General features: G+C 44.0%; 1 protein-coding gene and 1 long non-coding RNA gene across 9 annotated transcripts; one reads left to right on the top strand and one right to left on the bottom strand.

Annotated features, from left to right (window-relative positions):
- The first annotated feature begins 4151 nt into the window (after window positions 1–4151).
- On the top strand, window positions 4152–7842 carry LOC147058867 (uncharacterized). Of its 8 annotated transcripts, none has more exons than XR_015065644.1 (8): window positions 4152–4455; window positions 4557–4654; window positions 4791–4844; window positions 4927–5104; window positions 5196–5249; window positions 5380–5647; window positions 6004–6402; window positions 6592–7842. It is a non-coding gene; the product is annotated as an uncharacterized LOC147058867 (long non-coding RNA). The 8 variants fall into 8 exon arrangements; XR_015065645.1 differs by having other exon boundaries at window positions 4791–5104; window positions 5380–5443; window positions 5536–5647; XR_015065640.1 differs by having other exon boundaries at window positions 4791–5104; window positions 5380–5443; window positions 5501–5647.
- A 4577-nt stretch (window positions 7843–12419) lies between these two features.
- Window positions 12420–17473, bottom strand: mesd (mesoderm development LRP chaperone). The gene is made up of 3 exons (XM_085907638.1): window positions 17282–17473; window positions 13013–13245; window positions 12420–12912 (listed from the first exon to the last, which is right to left on the bottom strand). Exons 1-3 carry the CDS (start codon window positions 17435–17437, stop codon window positions 12651–12653), a joined length of 651 nt encoding a protein of 216 aa, XP_085763764.1. The 5' UTR covers window positions 17438–17473; the 3' UTR covers window positions 12420–12650.
- Between the last annotated feature and the right edge of the window lie 3281 nt (window positions 17474–20754).

The following is a 20754-nucleotide window of genomic DNA, read 5'->3' as shown; positions in this document are numbered from 1 at the left end:
GGGATATTGGATCTGATGTGAGTCATGACAAGCCGCTCAAAGCAGTTCATGATGATGGGTGTCAACGCCACAGGGCGATAGTCATTAAAGCAGGATGGAGCAGCTTTCTTCGGCACAGGTATGATGGTTGCAGCCTTGAAACATGAAGGGATGATGGCCTGCTGCAGGAAAATGTTAAAGATGTCTGTGTAGACACCCTTAAGCTCATCAGCGCAGTCCTTCAGCGTTCGACCTGGGATGTTGTCTGGGCCCGCCGCCTTACTGGTGTTGATAGAAGCAAGTGTCCTCCTCACGCTATTGGCAGAAAGGCATAGGGGCTGCTCGTGTGGAGGGGCAAGTGCTGTTCTGAGCATCAAAGCGAGCAAGGAGCAGTGAGACCTGGAAGGACGTGATTGGGAGGAACGGCCCCCCCGATCTGAACCCGAGCGGTGTTCTATTATTGGACTTCTGTGCTCGACACGGATTTTCTATAATGAACACCATGTTCAAGCATAAGGGTGTCCATGTGTGCACTTGGCACCAGGAAGCCCTAGGCCGCAGTTCGTTGATCGACCTTGTAGTCGTGTCATCGGATTTGCGGCCGTATGTTTTGGACACTCGAGTGAAGAGAGGGGCGGAGCTGTCAACTGATCACCACCTGGTGGTGGGTTGGCTCCGATGGTGGGGGAAGATGCTGGTCCGACCGGGCAGACCCAAACGCTCTATGAGGTTCTGCTGGGAACGTCTGGCAGAATCCCCTGTCAGGAAGAGCTTCAACTCCCACCTCCGGCTGAGCTTTTCCCACGTCCCGGGGGAGGAGGGGGGACATTGAGTCCGAGTGGACCTTGTTCCGCACCTCCATTGTTGAGGCAGCCGACCGGAGCTGTGGCCATAAGGTTGTTGGTGCCTGTCGTGGCGGCAATCCCCGAACCCGCTGGTGGACACCGGGATGCCGTCAAGCTAAAGAAGGAGTCCAATAGGGCCTTTTTGGCCTGCGGGACTCCGGAGGCAGCTGACAGGTACCGGATGGCCAAGCGGAACGCGGCTTCGGCGGTTGCTGAGGCAAAAACTCGGGCGTGGGAGGAGTTTGGCGAGGCCATGGAGAATGACTTCCGGACGGCTTCGAGGAAATTCTGGTCCACCATCCGGCGTCTCAGGAGGGGGAAGCAGTGCACGGTCAACATTGTTTACAGTGGAGATGGTGTGCTGCTGACCTCGACTCGGGATGTCGTGAGTCGGTGGGGGGAATACTTCAAAGACCTCCTCAATTCAACCAACACGCCTTCCTTTGTGGAAACAGGGCCTGGGGACTCTGAGGCGGACTCTCCAATCTTGGAGGTCGAAGTCACTGAGGTAGTTAAAAAACTCCTTGGTGGCAAGGCCCCGGGTGGATGAGATCCGCCCGGAGTTCTTAAAGGCTCTGGATGTTGTGGGGCTGTCTTGGCTGACACGCCTCTACAGCATTGCGTGGACATCGGGGACGGTGCCTCTGGATTCGCAGACTGGGGTGGTGGTTCCCCTCTTTAAGAAGGGGGACCGGAGGGTGTGTTCCAATTACAGGGGAATCACACTCCTCAGCCTCCCTGGTAAGGTCTATTCAGGGGTGCTGGAAAGGAGGATCTGTCGGGAGGTCGAACCTCGGATTCAGGAGGAGCAGTGTGGCTTTCGTCCTGGCCGTGGAACAGCTCTACACCCTCAGCAGGATCCTCGAGGGTGCATGGGAGTTCGCCCAACCAGTCCACATGTGCTTTGTGGATTTGGAGAAGGCGTTCGACCGTGTCCCTCAGGAGGTTCTCTGGAGGGTGCTTCAGGAGTACGGGGTGCCGAGCCAACTGATAAGGGCGGTTCGGTCCCTGTATCACTGATGCCAGAGTTTGGTCCGCATTTCCGGCAGTAAGTCGGATTCGTTCCCAGTGAGGGTTGGACTCCGCCAAGGCTGCCCTTTGTCACCGATTCTGTTCATAATTTTTATGGACAGAATTTCTAGGCGCAGCCGAGGCGTTGAGGGCGTCCGGTTTGGGGACCTCAGCATCGCGTCACTGCTTTTTGCAGATGACGTGGTGCTGTTGGCTTCTTCAGTCCGTGATCTCCAGCTCTCACTGGAGCGGTTCGCAGCAGAGTGTGAAGCGGTCGGGATGAGGGTCAGCACCTCCAAATCCGAGTCCATGGTCCTCAGTCGGAAAAGGGTGGAATGCCCTCTCCGGATCGGGGATGAGATCCTGCCCCAAGTGGAGGAGTTCAAGTATCTTGGGGTCTTGTTCACGAGTGAGGGCAGGATGGAGCGCGAGATCGACAGGCGGATCGGTGCAGCGTCGGCAGTAATGCGGACTCTGTACCGGTCCGTCGTGGTGAAGAGAGAGCTGAGCCAAATGGCAAAGCTCTCGATTTACCGGTCGATCTACGCTCCTACCCTCACCTATGGTCACGAGCTATGGGTCGTGACCGAAAGAACGAGGTCCAGGATACAAGCGGCTGAAATGAGTTTCCTCCGCAGGATGTCCGGGCTCTCCCTTAGAGATAGGGTGAGAAGCTCGGTCATCCGGGGGAGACTCGGAGTACCGCCGCTGCTCCTCCACGTTGAGAGGAGCCAGATGAGGTGGCTCGGGCATCTCATCAGGATGCCTCCTGGACGCCTCCCCGGGGAGGTGTTCCGGGCATGTCCCACCGGTAGGAGACCCCGGGGACGACCCAGGACGCGCTGGACAGACTACGTCTCTCGGCTGGCCTGGGAACGTGTTGGGATCCCCCAGGATGAGCTGGAGAAAGTGGCTGGGGAGAGGGAGGTCTGGGAGTCCCTCCTAAAGCTGCTGCCCCTGCGACCCGACCCCGGATAAGCAGAAGAAGATGAAGAAGATGAAAAAGAAGTCTGTTTCGTTTGTGTTTCGTTTGTGCTGATTTGTGCAGCAAAAATTTTCGTTTGTGCAGCAACGATTTTTGAGTTATAAAAGATTATTTTATAGGTCATCCAGAGTTCAACCAGCTCTTTTCTCCAAATATCCCAAAATGGTACAGTTAGTTTGTGCTTCGTTTGTGCTGGTTTGTGCAGCAATCAGTTTCGTTTGTGCTGCTCCGGTTTCGTAGATATTAGACATTCATTTTATAGCGATGATGTCACCCAGCCCCCCCCCCCCCCCCTTTTCCTCCAAATGGACCCAAAATGGTACCGTTCGTTTGTGCTTCGTTTGTGCTGGTTTGTGCAGCAAAAATTTTCGTTTGTGCTGCTCTGGTTTCGTAGATATTAGACATTTATTTTTATCGCGATGACGTCACCAAGCCCCCCCCCCCTTTTTCCTCCAAATGGACCCAAAATGGTACCGTTCGTTTGTGCTTCGTTTGTGCTGGTTTGTGCAGCAAAAAAATTCGTTTGTGCTGCTTTGGTTTCGTAGATATTAGACATTTATTTTTATCGCGATGACGTCACCAGCCCCCCTTTTTCTCCAAATGGACCCAAAATGGTATTGTTCGTTTGTGCTTCGTTTGTGCTTGTTTGTGCAGCAAAAATTTTCGTTTGTGCTGCTCTGGTTTCGTAGATATTAGACATTTATCGCGATGACGTCACCCAGCCCCCCCTTTTTCTCCAAATGGACCCAAAATGGTACCGTTCGTTTGTGCTGGTTTGTGCAGCAAAAATTTTCGTTTGTGCTGTTCCGGTTTTGTAGATATTAAACATTTATTTTTATCGCGATGACGTCACCAGCCCCCCCTTTTTCTCCAAATGGACCCAAAATGGTACCGTTCATTTGTGCTGGTTAGTGCAGCAAAAACTTTCGTTTGTGCTGCTTGGTTTTTTTAGTTATTACACATTTAATTTATAGCGATGACGTCACCGTATGTCGTCGCGAATGTCAATCTCTTGGAATGCTCCTGATGCAAGACGAATACAAGGTAAATATGTTCTTAGCCTTTTTTTTTTCTTTTTAGCTTACAGAAAACTTTCACTGCGGGAAATGGCTTTTAGTGCTTTTAGTGTTATCGTGCTCATTGATTAATTTCCTTGTTATCAATAAGCCTATATGATAATTTATTTCAATTACATCTGATGTGAAAAAGGTTCACCGCAACCTAAATTACCTGGTAAGTCTGTCTGTTCCAAAACATTAATTAATGCAACAATTAATACATGTATGTGAAGTTGATGACAGCGAGAAAAAGAAACTTGAAAACGTGAAAAAATAACTTTATTTTTTCAAAGGGAACCTTATCAACACTTTTTTTTTTCAACAAATCAAACAATGCATCACTGCACTGTGGGAAGATCTTAGTAATTACTGATGCTGCTTTCACTCCACTTCCCAGGTCATTATAGATATCCCAGGCATATGCAGTCCTCCTGCAGTATGCCACATAATGCCCAAGAGAATCCTGGGTCGGTCCTGGTTCAAAGCCAATGACTGCTCTCAAAGTAAAAGTCTTTTCTTTTAGCTCCAGACTGGAGGGAAATTCAAGTAAGGTAACTTCCTTGCAACTGCTACCAAGGTCAGTGTCAAACCACACAGACTCTCCCAGTTTGTAGCTGTGAGTAACATTACCTGAACACACATCCTTGCCTGTACTGTTGTCCTGTGTTTTGAATGAAGACGGACACTGGGAAGGATTTTCAATTGGCCTGAGGCAGAGAGAGTCCGAAAGGCTGAGTTCCTTTTCAGCAGCAGTCTGAAGATGAGCCATGCCGCAGGTCTGCAGGACAGCAATGTTTACACAAACAAGTGAAACTTGCCTTATTACTTGTTGGCCTAAATTGCAGTACTGTTAGGAGCATTGTCTTATCAAATAAACACTTGGGATATTCCTCATTGCGCTCTCAATTACAGTGGAGACGTGGCATTGTGCATCAATTTGGAGAGCACCAGAGGTCAGGAGGACAGGTTTGAATATTTCTCCCAGCAGTTCTGCCCTCAGTGAGTATACCTGTGGGTTCACACCCTGTGTTGTGATGGTTTTCACCAGGTGGAGGAATTGGTTCCCACGTTCATAGTTCAGAACAGTCTTTTCAAATGAAGAACTTTCACAGAAAGAACAGCATAAGCATTGACAGACAGCATCAAAAGCACAAGTATTGAGCACAGACACTTTTGATGTGCGAAGTTTAACAGGCTGTTGATGGTCCCCGTTTTTTTCAACAATGGTACCTAGACTTTTTTCCAGCCCACTTGTGTATCAATATGCAGCCATTCAGGACAAGGAGAGAGATATGAAGTTGTCTTTCGTTTTTTCAGTGGGACCGCTAAACCTCTCCAGTTTTCAACTGCATTGTCATCCATTGGAAGACTGTGAGTAGATGCATCTGGCTCCCCTTCCCTTTTGTTTACTACTTCAGTTTGAGAAGTAGTGCAGACATTGTCAGGCTCTTTGACAGTCGTGGCATCACACACATCTTTTTCACTTTTTTGTTTTGCACAGCAAATCCGCATGTTTCCCACAATGAAGGAAAGATGACGAGCGACAAACCGGTCCACACGAATGGGTAGGCTTTCATGCTTGAAAAGGCCTTTTTTTATGTTTTTGAACTCTGCTTCAACAGCCGCGGAACTTGCAGTGATGCTGGTGCTTTTAAAGAGAGGGACCATTATTGCTGTCCAGAGTGGCAAGTAACTTCCAAGTCTTGTTTTGTGGGGAATGATCTCGGGGAGGAAGTGGATGTTGTCCCGATCCCCATCAGCCATGGCAAGTGACCTGCTCTCCTCACATATTTCTGTCACCCACTGTCGGACATTAGTCTGGATGTGCTAATGTTGGTTATTCCGGTTATATGGTCATTAAAATGCATCACCTGGTTCTTGTCCCTCAACGTCCTCATCTGAAATGGGGACAAATTCTTCTGCAATTTGCGCTCTCAAGTATTTCTTGAACTTTTCTGATGGGATAGGGGCTCCAGAATTGTCATTACCCTCTGTCTCACTCAGTGCCACAATGGTGATAGCACAGAGAAGTTATTTTGCATGTTGCAAACATTGTGACTTAAGAAGCTGTGCTATTGACCTGACAAAGAAATCCTTAACACGAGGTCTTTTGTTTTTCAGGCAGTCCCATCGGCAGATCATCTTAATACAGTGTGCTACATCTACCCTGACAAAACATGGGGGTAGATGTCCAGGTCGAGTCCCACGTGAAATGTTAAAGCACTCATTGATGTAGCTCTTCAGGTCAGGATGAGGGGTAAAAGCTTTGACGAGAGCTCCAAGAATCGCCAGAGAAGTCACTCACTGCTTCTTTAGGAACAGATGCACCTGCATGGATCCATTCCTTCAGCCACTGTGTGATAGCATTAACATCATGCTTCTCTGACAGCATCTGCACAACTGGGACACTGGAACTGGTATGCCCTGTCATAACACCCTGATACAGGAAAATATGGCCAGACGTGCCATTCGGTCTCATCAGTTTTTTAACTATTGAGCCAGTTGCATCAACACATAATATTGGGTGAGATTTCTTTAAGCTCTTGTACACATGCATTTGTGTTTGACTCCAATAGTGACAGAAAAACTTGTCAAGTCCAATGTCTTTGATGCTGTCACTGTGAGGTGAACTGTATTTCAACATCCTCAATGAGAAAATTGGATTTTTGTCACCTAATGCCAAATTATTTTTCTCTTGCTTTGCCTTGCACAGGGTGGCCAAATTTGGCAGGTGGCTTGGCTCAGAGTCTCCGAAGTCCATCAGTTTATTTGCCTGTGATGCTCGCCATACATGTGGTTCCATCCTGCCCTCACAAAGGTCCTTGGCTACCTGCTCATGCAACTGTCCAGATAGAAACCGCTTTGAGCTACCAGTGTGAAGGGAGTCATCACGGTTCTTAATGAAACAGTTCAATGTTATTGGGCTGTTAATTTCTGGCTCTCCGCAACAATTAATATTGAGAAGGCCATGACACTCCTTGCAGTATCCTCTGATTTCAATATAATTATTTGAGACCGATGTATAGACCTTGGCTCTTTTAAAAACAAATGTGCAAGGAATTTTGAGTGTTTTCCAGATGTGTTCATTTATGATGTGGGTCATGGTGCCAGGCTTCAAAATGGTATAGTTTCTTTTTTTGGTTCGACGGCTCTTATCTTTGTATTCAGCCTTTTTCGGTATAAATTCCATCCACTTGTCAAAAGGAATATGAAGCTGAAATGACAGTTCAGGATCTGATTCCGAGCTTGCTTCACTGCTAGTTTCAGGATCAGGTTCATCATGACGGAATCCCAGAGCTGACCAGATATTGTGTCGGTTTGTTTTTACAAAGGTGTACAGAGCCTTTGCAGACATCTTCTTTTCCAACTGGTCACTCAGATCTGTCCACACAGTAACGCTCGGAGTGGCTATGTTGGCATTTTCAAATATGGCCTCTTTTGATGAGCAGAGACCTGCAACAATTAAATCATTGTCTACTGCTGGTTGTTTTGGCATCTAGTTGAAGGACAAATAAATATAATCAGGATTCATTGCTTGAATAATTAAAATTACACATGCGCGTTAATTATAATTGCTATGCATGGATGGAAAAATGATGCAAAAGGAAATTTATTTTGACATCAAAATGTATCGAGCATGCTTTCTTTAGAAATTTAGTTTTCTTGGTCTGTGCAAATTACACGCATCTAATAAGACAATGTTAGCTAATTAGCTATTCAGACTACCTGCGGTGTTTTTAATTCTATATTGTATGAACTCGGTTTTTCTTTACACATTTTACTTACTTTGGTTGATGGTCGATCGTCACTTCCCAGAAAAAAACACTTTCTGTGACTCACTGTTATTAAATCTTCGCTTGAAAAAGTTGTACGTCTTTGTTTTTCGCCACCCTGTTGCGATATGTCTTACCGGCCTGCAGAGGTCACTTTGCATGGTGATTAGTTGGATAATACATGTGTAAGAATTGAGGAGTTATCAGGATGTCAATTGAAAAATTGTTAGAATAAAATACATGACAGGGGGTTAACGAAGATAGATGATTTTAATAATAAAAAATTGCAATGGCACAAACAAATGGTTAATCAACGATCTATGGAGCAAGGATTTGACATCTCTCGAAAATAAATGAATATAAAATAAATGGCAAATTGAATTATTCACTGAGCGCAAACAAAAATTTTTGCGGCAGTAACAATCTGGGTCCAAACGTCTTGCATCAGGAGCAGTCCAGGAGATTGACTGTTGACATTCGCGACGAAATACGGTGACGTCATCGCAATAAATTAAATGTGTAATAACAACAACAACAAAAAAAGCAGCACAAACGAAAATTTTTGCTGCACAAACCAGCACAAACGAACAGTACCATTTTGGGTCCATTTGGAGAAAAAAGGGGGGGGGGGCTGGGTGACGTCATCGCGATAAAAATAAATGTCTAATAGCTATGAAACCGGAACAGCACAAACGATTTTTTTTGCTGCACAAACCAGCACAAACGAAGCACAACCGAACGGTACCATTTTGGGTCCATTTGGAGAAAAAGCGGGGGCTGGGTGACGTCATCGCGATAAAAATAAATGTCTAATATCTACGAAACCGGAGCAGCACAAACGAAAATTTTTGCTGCACAAACCAGCACAAACGAAGCACAAACGAACAATCCCATTTTGGGTCCATTTGGAGAAAAAGGGGGGCTGGGTGACGTAATCGTGATAAAAATAAATGTCTAATATCTACGAAACCAGAGCAGCACAAACGAAAATCTTTGCTGCACAAACCAGCACAAACGAAGCACAAACGATCGGTACCTTTTTGGGTCCATTTGGAGGAAAGGGGGGGCTGGGTGACGACATCGCTATAAAATAAATGTCTAATATCTACGAAACCGGAGCAGCACAAACGAAACTTTTTGCTGCACAAACCAGCACAAACGAACGGTACCATTTTGGGTCCATTTGGAGAAAAGGGGGGGGGCTGGTTGAACTCTGGATGACCTATAAAATAATCTTTTATAACTCGAAAATCGTTGCTGCACAAACGAAAATTTTTGCTGCACAAACCAGCACAAACGAAGCACAAAACACCACTGTGTTGAAACAACGTCTTGTTGGCCGCTAGAGGGCATGGCTGTATTGTGAGTTACCGTTTTGGCCCGAATATAAGACAATGCTTCTTGTGCGCGCCGTTTGATTGACAGCTCCGGTGCGCTCCTTTAAGTTTGCCTTGCATCGTACGAGTAGCTGTTACGCAGCGGCACGGCGACCAACAGTCGCCAGCAAATGTATTTTGTTCTCTCGATCGATGACTTGTGTTTGGTGTGTTGCCGAAAGTATTTCATTTATGGTTGTTTGTGATTAATTTTTGCCAATAATTCAGTAAGCCAATCAAAACTAAACCATGTCTTCCCGCCTGTATTCCGACACCCGGGGGCGAAAAGAGTATTACCATCCGAGCCAACCCCCTATAGAGTCCTCTGGCTCCCCAACAATAGCGGTAGCAATTTGTATTATTTTATGTTCTTCCTTATTCAGATTTGTTTCAAGACTACAGTTAGACTTCACTTTGATGGTTAATGCAGTTATTGCAGTTTTGTTGTTTTATCACAGTAGATTGGTTTATTTACATTTCAAAAACCAGAAGCCATTAATTTACAAATGTGATTGCACTTTAGTTTACATATTTAAATGTTCAGATATTAAGATGGGATCGACAGTTTTTGCATGATTTGAATGAGGCAAAATAACATGCTTTTTCTTTCAAATATATTGTTATAATCTTTTGTTTCAGATGAAATTATTTTCTGTATAAAAATTAAATTTGGTATCCAAAACGTCTGTTTTTATAACGTGAGTCATAAAAAACAGGGGGTCGGTTTATAATCGGGGTCGTATTATATTCGGGCCAGTACAGTAATTAGAAGTATGGTTTTACCTGCAAGGCAATCCAAAGTGTCCACCTTCAGAATTAACACGCTATGTTAAACCCTTAACGCCTTAATTCATCGCGAAACCAAAGTGAGTCATGGTTGCGCATGAATCTCCTGTTTCAGTGTGTTCCAGTACACAATATTAAAGCTTTTTAAACCCTCCCCAATACTCTTACGCTACATAAACCTTTCCCATTCCCTTAAGAACCATTCCTACATTGTTCTGTGCATATTTTATACCTTTACAGCAAATAACAAAGCAAACACGTAATATCTTTACGTGTCCCGACTCCTTCTGCACCGGTTGCTGCCCGTGGCCAGCTGCCACCTAGGAGCTCCTATGCTTGAACTCGGTCAAGTCCGCAGTGATGCACATTGCTCAGAGGCACGCCCCGCTCGGGTCTCATTACAACTGTCTCGGCTCCTGGACGGCAGTGTTTTTTTTCTCCTTTTTTCTCAAGTCAAGTCAAGTTTTTATATAGCCCTAAATCACAAGCAGTCTCAAAGGACTCTGTCCTCTGCATTTAACCCATCCCCATGTGATTTTGATCCATCCCCTGGGGGAGAGGGGAGCAGTGAGCAGCAGCGGCGCCGCGCTCGGGAATCATTTTTGGTGATCTAACCAGACATCTCACCCCGCGCTTGTCTCAGTGAAGCACATTGCTCAGAGGCACGCCCCGCGCTATTATCAGCGTGTATTTAAACGTTGTTCTCACGTCACTTATAAAGTAGCGCATTCGCAAAAGGTGAAATCACTGTACTCTATTTGATTTTGAGCTGTCCTCTAGTCACTATAGTCTAGTGCCACCTCGTGGACAAAGCAATACACAGTAATACACAGTATGCCTCTAGATTTTTTTATTTTAGATTTTCATCTTCCAAATCGCCTAGCCTCACGAGGGCGGCGGGCGTGCTGAACCCAGCAGTCTTCTGGCGGTAGGCTGGGTACACCCACAACTGGTCTCCAGCCAATCGCAGAGTGCACATAAACAACCATTCACACACACCTACGTGCAATTTGGAGTGGTCAATCGGCCTAACATGAATGTATTTGGAATGTGGAAGGAACCCCGGAGTACCTTGAGAAATCCCATGCATGCACGGCGTGAACACAAACTCCACGCAGGCAGGCCGGCGCAGGAATGGAAACCCGCACTTCGGAACTGTTAGGCGACTTACCAACTAGTAGTATCTCTACCGAGCTGCCCAGCTTTTTATTGAATTGTTTTTAAGGTGGGGCGGAGGCATCTCAAATATCAATGTCTTAAAATCTGCTACTTCCTCCATTAAACCGCTGTTATAAACTGTTATACCAGTTGCCTGCTGTTTGGTTGTGGTTTCCTGGCGGGAGAGAAAAGCCAGATGCTCAACTCATTAACACATTGGCACGCAATAGCGCCATTTTTTTTTTAAGTCCCGATTGCAATGCATTGGAAAATAGTGTTTTTAGAGCAATGCTGATCCAACGATAAAACTATTACGACTACTTTATATATACAGGCTAGGGCATGGGTCCCCCAACCACCGGTCCGTGGGTCACTTGGTACCGGGCCGCCAAGCCGCACAGGCTCAGGTCAAGACGCTCGTCTCGGTCACGTGACATGTCACCTCAGTCGAGCCCGCGAAGCAAGCAAAAATGAGCAATACAACGGAGATGTTTGGAAAGCTTCTTCGCAAAAGGAAAAAAAGGCCAATGAGTAGACGGAAGAAGAGGGTACGACTCCTAAGAATCGGAAAGCTGCATTTAAAGAAAATTTTTGGAGTCCTAATTAAAATATGGATTTATCGCCACAGATGACTGACGCGCCAAGCCCACTCTGCATAATATGTGGCGACAGGCTAGCGAACCTTCAAAACTGGTTCGGCACATGGAGACCAAGCATCCTGCATTAAAAGACAAACCTTAACCACTTCGGGTGTAATTGTCTCCGATTACACCTAGAAGGGATCGGATCGTTTCTGAGAAACAAGCTCAGTGCTCCCACTAATTCAAGATAATGGTGAGTTTATTTTTTTTGTCGTTTAGACTTGTTTTTATGCCAGTCGTATCATTTTATTTCATTGTATTTATATATTATAAATGTGTTATTTATTTAAAGGCCGGTCCGCGAAAATGTTTCTGACACGTAACCGGTCCGTGGCGCAAAATAGGTTGGGGACCAATGGGCTAGAGCATACACACACGAGCGTACGCAAGCGCGCACGCACGCGCGCACACACACACACACACACACACACACACACACACACACACACACACACACACACACACACACACACACACACACACACACACACACACACACGCACACACTAAAATTAAGCACAAACAAACACGACTGAGTTTGCCAGGCAAGTTCGTGATTGGATGTAAGGATTGGTTGAAAATTTCCCATCCCATTAGTCCTCTCACTTGATGTCACCTCTTGCCTCTTATCCATATCGTATTGGGATGCAATTTTGCAGAGAAGATGCCACCGGGGCACTCTTACAAGTGGGGGTAAAATAATGAATGGACCAAAATGAAAAAAAAAGAGCCATTGAAGGAAGAAACATACAAACAAAAACAAAACAGTCTATGTAATGAAAACTGAACAAAAAACATTTCATGACCTTTGTACTAAAAAAAACCATTTATTTTCATAAAGTGAAATTAAGAAATGTACAAGCTGTTTTTAACAAAAACAGTAAATATTGATCAACAAAACATCAATGGGAGTTCTCAGCATCCAAAGAAATTAATCCAGAAATTATTTATTAGTTCAAAGATAGACAACCTCGAACTGAGACCTACTCCTGTGGTCCTGCAGCCTCTCAGAGAAATCAAAAGCCGACTGTCATTCCATCATAGGTCCTGTTTCCCACGGCTGGCTCTGTTACCTTCCAAATCTAGCTTGGTGCTCTCAGTCTTCTTTTTGCTCTTCTTCTTGGCGGTAACTTCATCCCCCTGCTTGCTGTCATCTTTCTTGGCAGCCTTCCCAGGGAAGACCTGTCCTTCAACCGTGACGTCCAAGCAGCGCTCCTGGGTCAGCAGGAAATCTTTGACTTCCCAGGCTAAGCTGCCATCTCGCAACATGAATATCACCCTATTGGACCCCACCACAAATCTGTAGAGGGACACAGAGAACGTGTACTGTTTTAATTATATCAAGCAAAAATAAAAAGGAAATTGATAAAAAGTCAAACATGGTCAAATACGTGTCATACCTTTGGATGTCATAGTTTGCATTGAAGAGGCTGCCCTGCCACAGCCCTGTGATCTCCTCCGTCTCCTTCTCAGTGGGTTCCCCTGACACTGTAGCAAAGACCATCAGCGTGCGACCCTTCTTGGACATTTTCAGCAGATCCTCAGGTTTGGACTGGTCAACTTTGGAAAAGTCAATAGGAGGTGGAGCTCGCCGGTGCTCTGGAAGATCACCCTCCTCAATGTCATCATCTTTCTGTGTGCATAGGAGGAGAAATGTTGTAAGAAGTGGTATTATTTATTGCACTTCGTCTAATTCAAAGTCTGTGGACTGTGAAACTTTACCCTGTATTATCAAACTGTTTTAAAATAATGTTTCATTTTTACTACACATTACTTACCATGGTGTTTTTTAATCCTTCGCACAAGCAAAACTTTTTTTTAATGAAAAGTAATACCAAAACTAACTTTAAAAACTAAAATCACTCTGAAATCTAATTAAAACTGATTAAATTTGAAATGACAAAACTTAAAACTAAATGAAAACTAACTATAGTTAAAATTCCAAAATTGTAATAATCCTGCTCTGGAAGTGATTATTTATTTTACGTTAAATTTGTAATAAATTAAAAACAAAGCACCTGGCTTCCAAACCTAGGCATTGGAGATTTCAACATTGTATTCTTTGTCCAGAACCCACACTTCTTTAGTAATTTGTGACATTTGAGGAAATAGATGTGCATGTACTAAAGCAATTTATTTTCACTTACAACGGTGGAATGCAATCTCAGAATTTTCTGATCTAGTGAAACCGCGCTAAACGAACCGCGATGTAGCAATGGATTACTGTCATTTGAAGGGCAAGTGACGTCACCCGTGCCGCGCGACGGTTGTTTACATTAAGGGCAAAGGATTCGATCACGGGATGACGAAGATGACGAAGGGCCCCATGTACTACCGGCATCATTAGCTTTGTTTGTAAGTGACACGGAGGACGAAGAGTTTGAAGGATTTAATGATTTGGAGTGACACAGAAGGTTTGAAAAACTATTATGGCTTTTACGCACGCCCGATCTTTTTCGACGGGAGCTCTCTTTCACCTCCATGGATGGAAGTCGGGGGCCGGCTTTCCGGGGACGGTGGATGGGGCTCGGACATGGCTTTTACGCACGCCCAGATACTCTACGGAGCTTTCTTTCACCTCCGTGGATGGAAGTCGGGGGCCAGCGCTCGACTGGGTGGCTGTCCGGGGACGGTGGATGAGGCTCGGACATGGCTTTTACGCACTCCCGCTCCTATTCTATGGAGCTCTCTTGCACCTCCGTGGCTGGAAGTTCAGTAGTTGTTGGCTCGTTGAACTCTTGTTTTGTTAAATAAAGAGCCGTTTACCAAACCCACATCTTTCCTGGTACTTTGTTCATGCTACAATATAGTTATATACTAGATCTCTGCAGCGCACGCACGGCGTTGCCATAAAGAACAAGGAATTTGATCGATGGATTTAATGATTTGGAGTGACACAGATGGTTTGATAATATTGTTGTAATATGATAGTTATTTGAAATATACGTTATATATCGTTATATGGTCTGTGGAATAATTAGAAAAGCAACTTACAACGGGTCCGACGTCAGCATATGCGGCGCATACGCGGCATTGTTCACATAAAGCAAGATCGATGGATTTAATGAATTGAGGTGACACAGATGGTTTTATAAACGCTTTATTTATGTAATACTTACTTGAATAACTCTGAATGTTACGTCGAGCCCGTTCTCAGCTCCTCGTTTGTGTATATGTCACGTTAGCATACCGTATCGTTTAGCCTGTTGTTGCTGGTTCATGTCCGTTTTAGGTGTTGGATTTTGACAAATAAATTTGCCCCAAAAGTGTGACTTATACTCCGGTGCAACTTATATATGTTTTTTTTTTCACTTTATTGTGCATTTTATGGCTGGTGTGACTTGTACTCCGGAGCGACTTTTAGTCTGAAAATTACGGTATATTTGGAATATGACAGATGATGCAAGCTCTCAGGCTGGCAAGGCTCTACAGTTTACATTGACCTGACGGTGGCATAAAATTGTCACCATCATTCTCTTAATTATTCTGAAGCATCCCAGTCATCAAAAGTGTTACAATTATCAAATAAAGTCAATGATGAAATCACTTGTTTTAAATTCAAAAATTTCTGTTGGTGAATTCAAACAAATCTGACAGTTAGGTTGCTGATTGCTAACCTAACAAGGGAACTATAAATTAATTTGAAACTTTTTTATTTTACAGAAACTAAAGATGTATGAAGCGCACACAGTGGTACCTCTACTTACGAAAGCCTATACTTACGAACCTTTCGAGGTACGAACCACAGCCTCGCATTTTTTTTTTGCATCCACTTATGAACCAAATTCTGACTTCCGAACCGGTGCCCCAAAAGTCTCCTTTACTCAGCCATTTCCTGTTTGTCTCAGCGCGTTAGCAGTGTAAAAAGCAAGTAGTAGTGCAGTCCAGTATGTCTTCTAAGTCTATTGTTATGAAACTCAAAATCATAAAAAAGCATGCCGAAAGTATGCGTATCGTCGAGCTTGCGAGTATGCTCGGTGTTGTGCCAAAGTAGGAACCCCCGTGAAAACCGGTATCACCTGCCACAGGAGTGCGCACGTATTGAGTGAAAAGCAGAAGCCGTTGCCTTGCGGCAAACTGTACCAGCTTGTTTTCAATAAAAACATGAAGAATACACTTTTGTGTTTGTGAATTTTCATCTTTAGAAGCGAGGTTCCTTATCTTTTATTTTTCTAGGTTCTCCCTCGTTTTCTGCGTGAGGTGCGTTCAATGACCACTCACACAGTCAGGACATTCGATAATTAAACCTAAAAGCAATGACAAGTACTTGAGCACGTGGAATCAATTTACTTTTTTTTTTAGCTTATCACGCCAAACAGCCAACCATTCAAGGGTGTTCTGCACGCTTGGAGGATATGCTTGATGGTCTGGGCGCCCTCTCCACATTCACACGAATATTCATGTTATCAGTGGGCCGAGGGTTTATCCTTTTACCACCCACAATATCGCAATTGGTTGGACTGTTTTTGGCGTGTAATGTTAGGATTGGTCTCCCTACGGATTAACAAGGTCACAACGAGAATGTTCCTAACTTGATTTTAATTTGAATTTACTAGCCTGACTTTTTCTATTCTTCTCAAGGGTATTTTATTTAAGTGTAGAAAATTAGACCTAGTTGCCCCCCTTTCCAAGCAAAAAGAGGTCAAGAAAAGTGAAAAAAAGTGTATATATATATATATATATATATATATATATATATATATATATATATTTATTTATTTTTTTTTAATAAAGATTTGAAAAGGCAAAAATTAAACTGATGTTTTTATTTTCTGAGTCTTTTACATAGACTACTAATAGGGTAAAAAAGTGTGACTTGTGGGATAGTGTGACATTATTTGCTTTTATATTGATTCCCATAGGAAACGTTGCTTCTACTTACAAACTTTTCGAATTACACTTTCGGTGCGAAATAAAGTCCCTAAAGTCCCAATGATCATCGTCACACACACATCTGGGTGTGGTGAAATTTGTCCACTGCATTTAACCAATCCCCATGTGATTTTAATCCATGCCTCGGGGGAGAAGGGAGCAGCGAGCAGCAGCGGCGCTCGGGAATCATTTGGTGATCTAACCCCCCAATTCCAACCCTTAATGCTGAGTGCCAAGCAGGGAGACAATGGGCTCCATTTTTATAGTTTAGTCCGGGTTTGAACCAACAACCTTCCAGTCTCAGGGCAGACACTCTACTACTAGGCCACTGAGCTGGTTACAGGCCACTGAGCTGGTTACAAATAAGTTCCTAAGTAGAGGTACCACTGGACTATCAGGTCCACCAATATAATTTTCTTTTCCATATAATTTTACAGACCTGGAAAATTATTCAAATCAAATTCCACACTATGGTTCACTTTCGGACTTGCAGAGGAAGCCTGCGATAGCAATGGTTGGTCCGAAAGCTGTACCACACATACAAAGCCATTTGATATAATTTAAGGAACACAGTCCCACCGATACTTATGATTGGCAAGTGAACCTTGTCACAGTCGATCCAATGGCGGCTAAATGACACCAAGGGTAAATTTGAGGATGACGTTAATGTGTCCGAATATTGATAGTGACTATTTAGACATTTGAAAACGTGTACTGTAGCTATTTTATTAAACATAAGGTAGCTACCAGCTATGCTAATAATGATCGAGTGAAAGAAAAGTAGCATGTTGCAGTACCTCCCACTGCTCAAGAAGACGAGCCATATCTGCATCATTGTAATCTCTTATGTCCTTCTTTTTCTTAGGTTTATCTTTACTGTCAGCCGCTAAAGAATGAAGCAAACAAGTACAAAAGAGGAGCGCTACACATTTCCACCGAAAGGCAGACGCCATGTTGGCATATGGTCCCAGCTGATTGGCTGCGGCTTTTGCCGGTCATAAGACGGTAGGACACGTCTCAGCAGTAATATTCCACGGGAAACAAAAACATTATCTGGGGTACTTTCAAAATAAAAACATATGGTCACCAAAGATGTATTGTGAAAATCTCAACGTACTACGACACCCACGTACAAGCCGTAAGTAAATGAAATTAGCTTGTCTTTATATGATTGTAAAAGTTTGAGCCAAAAAAAGGACATGAATTAAAATTGCTACAAACAGGTGGATTTTTCTGCATAATTGATCTTCCACAAATTCTAAATCATTTAGATTATTATTGACCAGTGGGGGTGCATAGAACATATTATTGTAAAGAAAACTTTTGACTTTATTTTCTCTTTAAACCTCCTCACATTGACTCAGTTGTGTTAAACAGATACCCTCTAATCAGGAAAACGGAATAGGGTTTTCCAAATGTGACACATACACATAACAAGGGCGTCCAGGAGACATCGTAACCAGATGCCCGAATAGGGCATTTGGGTCCTCCCAATGCAGTGGAGCAGCCGCCATGATGAACTTCTCACCCTCGGCATAGAAAACTCCGTTCTTATCTCCATTACCATGTTCAATTCGTGACCATAAGAGTGGAATGTAGATGCTTAAGCTAAATAAGACGGTGTCCACCGTCTTTCAACAAAATGCAACTATCTTTATTAGCTTTTCAATTCCTCACGTCTGACGTTTTTTTTCGTTTTCCTACCCTGCTGGATTTGCAGGAAGCAAGTTTGAAATGTTTTCTCCTACAACCTACAATAACTGGCGTTTCGACATTGTTAAAGTTTTGTAACTGTCATAGAAAGTGGAGTGGCGTGGAGTGGCGTGGAGTTTGCATTTCATTTTCCGTACAAAACCAAATTGTTGTAATCTATTCAAATAATTGGTTGGACGTTTGATAATATAAGAGAATGTTATGACACATTGTTAGTGTAGTCCTCAAATTGCTTCAAATCAACCTTTGCCGATAAGAGTTATGTGATAGGCTAAGGTAGCATTGTTTTGGATGAGAACGAAAATGTACACTAAACGCAATGTCCTATTAAAAACAAATGTAAAAACTAGTTGTTGGGTCTGAATATGATCAGACAACATTTCACATGCTGGAACGAAGAGGAGAAGACAACCAGGATGAGTTTACTCGCGAGGAGAACGATAGAGAAAGGAAGCTCAGTTACAATCTCCACCAGTTCTGAGTTCTTCCTCCACGTGCTCCTCTTTTTAATGTCTTGGTTGCCCTGGTTACAGAGGCGTTGCTACACTAAAGGGAGGGGAGATAGTGGCTGTAGCAACGCTGATTAGCTAAGGAATGTAGTGTAGTGTGATCTAGCACTCGTTGGCCTTTGACCCCCGCATTGGGACTGCAGAGTCTGCATTCTTCCCCCAACCAGTTGTCCTCTCCATGAGTGGCCGACTCCTCCTGACTGTGATCAGATAACTTGAAGCACGTTGAATGTCGCTTACCTGTGGAACAATGCAACTAAACCCTTGCTAAGTTTATCTTCTTAGTAAACTAACACAACACATAATAATAATAATATCTAACCCTACTTAAACATTTCAACACATATTAAGTAAATGTAAGGTAACTGGTATACAGTTCCTTAAACGAACATTGAGTAAATATGGGATAACTTTAATGTGACTACTTCAAACTGTATATATCCAGTTTCTATCATCTACAATCTATGAATCAAAGCTACAGTTAACTAAAAGGAATGAAGTCCCTAAACAAGGAACATCTCGCAAGCAAAGAAGACCTGCTCATTGTCATTGAAGACTTCTTACAAAACAAACACAAAAGGACAGGAACCAGGGAGAGGAACCATAAAGCTGACGGGGATCAATAGACCTTCTTTAAACTAAATACAGAAGGAGAGTCGTAAACTCGTAAAACATAAGCCCCCCTGGTCTGGCAGGCCAAGGCTTTCCCGAGGTTACTCCAACACTAGTGCAACGTATAAGTTCTTTAGAACTTATCCATCCCAATTAGAATGCGAATTTGGCATACACAGCCATTCATGATCATGGTCACAATGTTACAAGGTAGAATACAATGACAGTGACCTTGTTGTACAGATCAGAGTTACACCCCTAGTCATGCATATTTTAGAGCTGTTTCCGCTTAGGCTAACTCCACCCAATGGAACTGAGCCCTGTGTTAAAGTATAGTCGAGAAGCAGCACTCACACTACAGTCATTACAAACCGTAACCGTAAATTGCACAGGGATTAGTTTATACTGTACGTATGTAAAAAGTTGTGGGGGGAAAAAAAACATTCCTGCAGTTTCGTTATAATTCCAAGATAATTACTCCTGTGCACAAAAAAGAAACATTTTATTTGGTGGCAACAATGATCTTTTAAAATATCAGCATAGTATAGTATAGTATAGTATAGTATAGTATAGTATAGTATAGTATAGTATAGTATAGTATAGTATACCTTAAAAAGTATTTATGTATTTTAATGGCAGAAACTTGACTGAACTGACAGTATATTGGGGGGATGGACAGCAATGGCTCATCTGTAAGGATTTGGGCTTTGGAGCCGGAGGGTTAAGCTTAACGTACTGCTGTGAAGAAAAAAAAAGTCAAAACGCAAACAGTGCTGCCAACAATCTTGCCCTCACCTACCTATCTGAACTCCTGCACCGCTATACCCCCACCCGCCGACTCCAACTTGCTTACCCCCTTTACCTCGACCAAATACCGGACCATTGGGGATAGAGCCTTTGCCATTGCTGCCCCCACTCTCTGGAACTCTCCCTGACTATCCGTCATGCTGACTCCCTGCACTCCTTCAAACACCATCTCAAGACCCACCTCTTCAACTCTGCATATAACCCCTAACTCTGTGTGTGTGTGTGTGTGTGTGTGTGTGTGTGTGTGTGTGTGTGTGTGTTGCACACAGGGCATGTGATGCGTCAGTGCAGTAGTGTTGGGAGTAGTAGTGCCTGTAGTTTGTGCATGCTGTATGCTGCCTTTGCTTGCCACTTTTCTGCTTTCAGCTACCGCCACCGGCTAGCCCTCTGTTTCCGGGGGTGATAAGAGGAGCCGAGTGCATAAGCCTCCTCAGCCGGTACACAGCCTCTCCATTTCCAAGACTTGCACACGCCTCCTCGTGGCCACACACGCTAACCGGCACCTTGCGGTCCCAGGCTAAGTTGTGCAGGATCTCGGAGCAGCAGTGGGCCCCAGAGATGTGGCATGTAGGCCCACCGGTGTGTGGACACGCCCTACTGCCCATCAGCCACTGTCCCTGCTGTGGGTA

This window comes from Syngnathus leptorhynchus, chromosome 3 (assembly GCF_054491065.1).
Source record: "Syngnathus leptorhynchus isolate UIUO chromosome 3, UIUO_Slep, whole genome shotgun sequence".
Taxonomy (NCBI): Eukaryota; Metazoa; Chordata; class Actinopteri; order Syngnathiformes; family Syngnathidae; genus Syngnathus; species Syngnathus leptorhynchus.
This window is presented reverse-complemented; position numbering and strand designations above follow the sequence as displayed.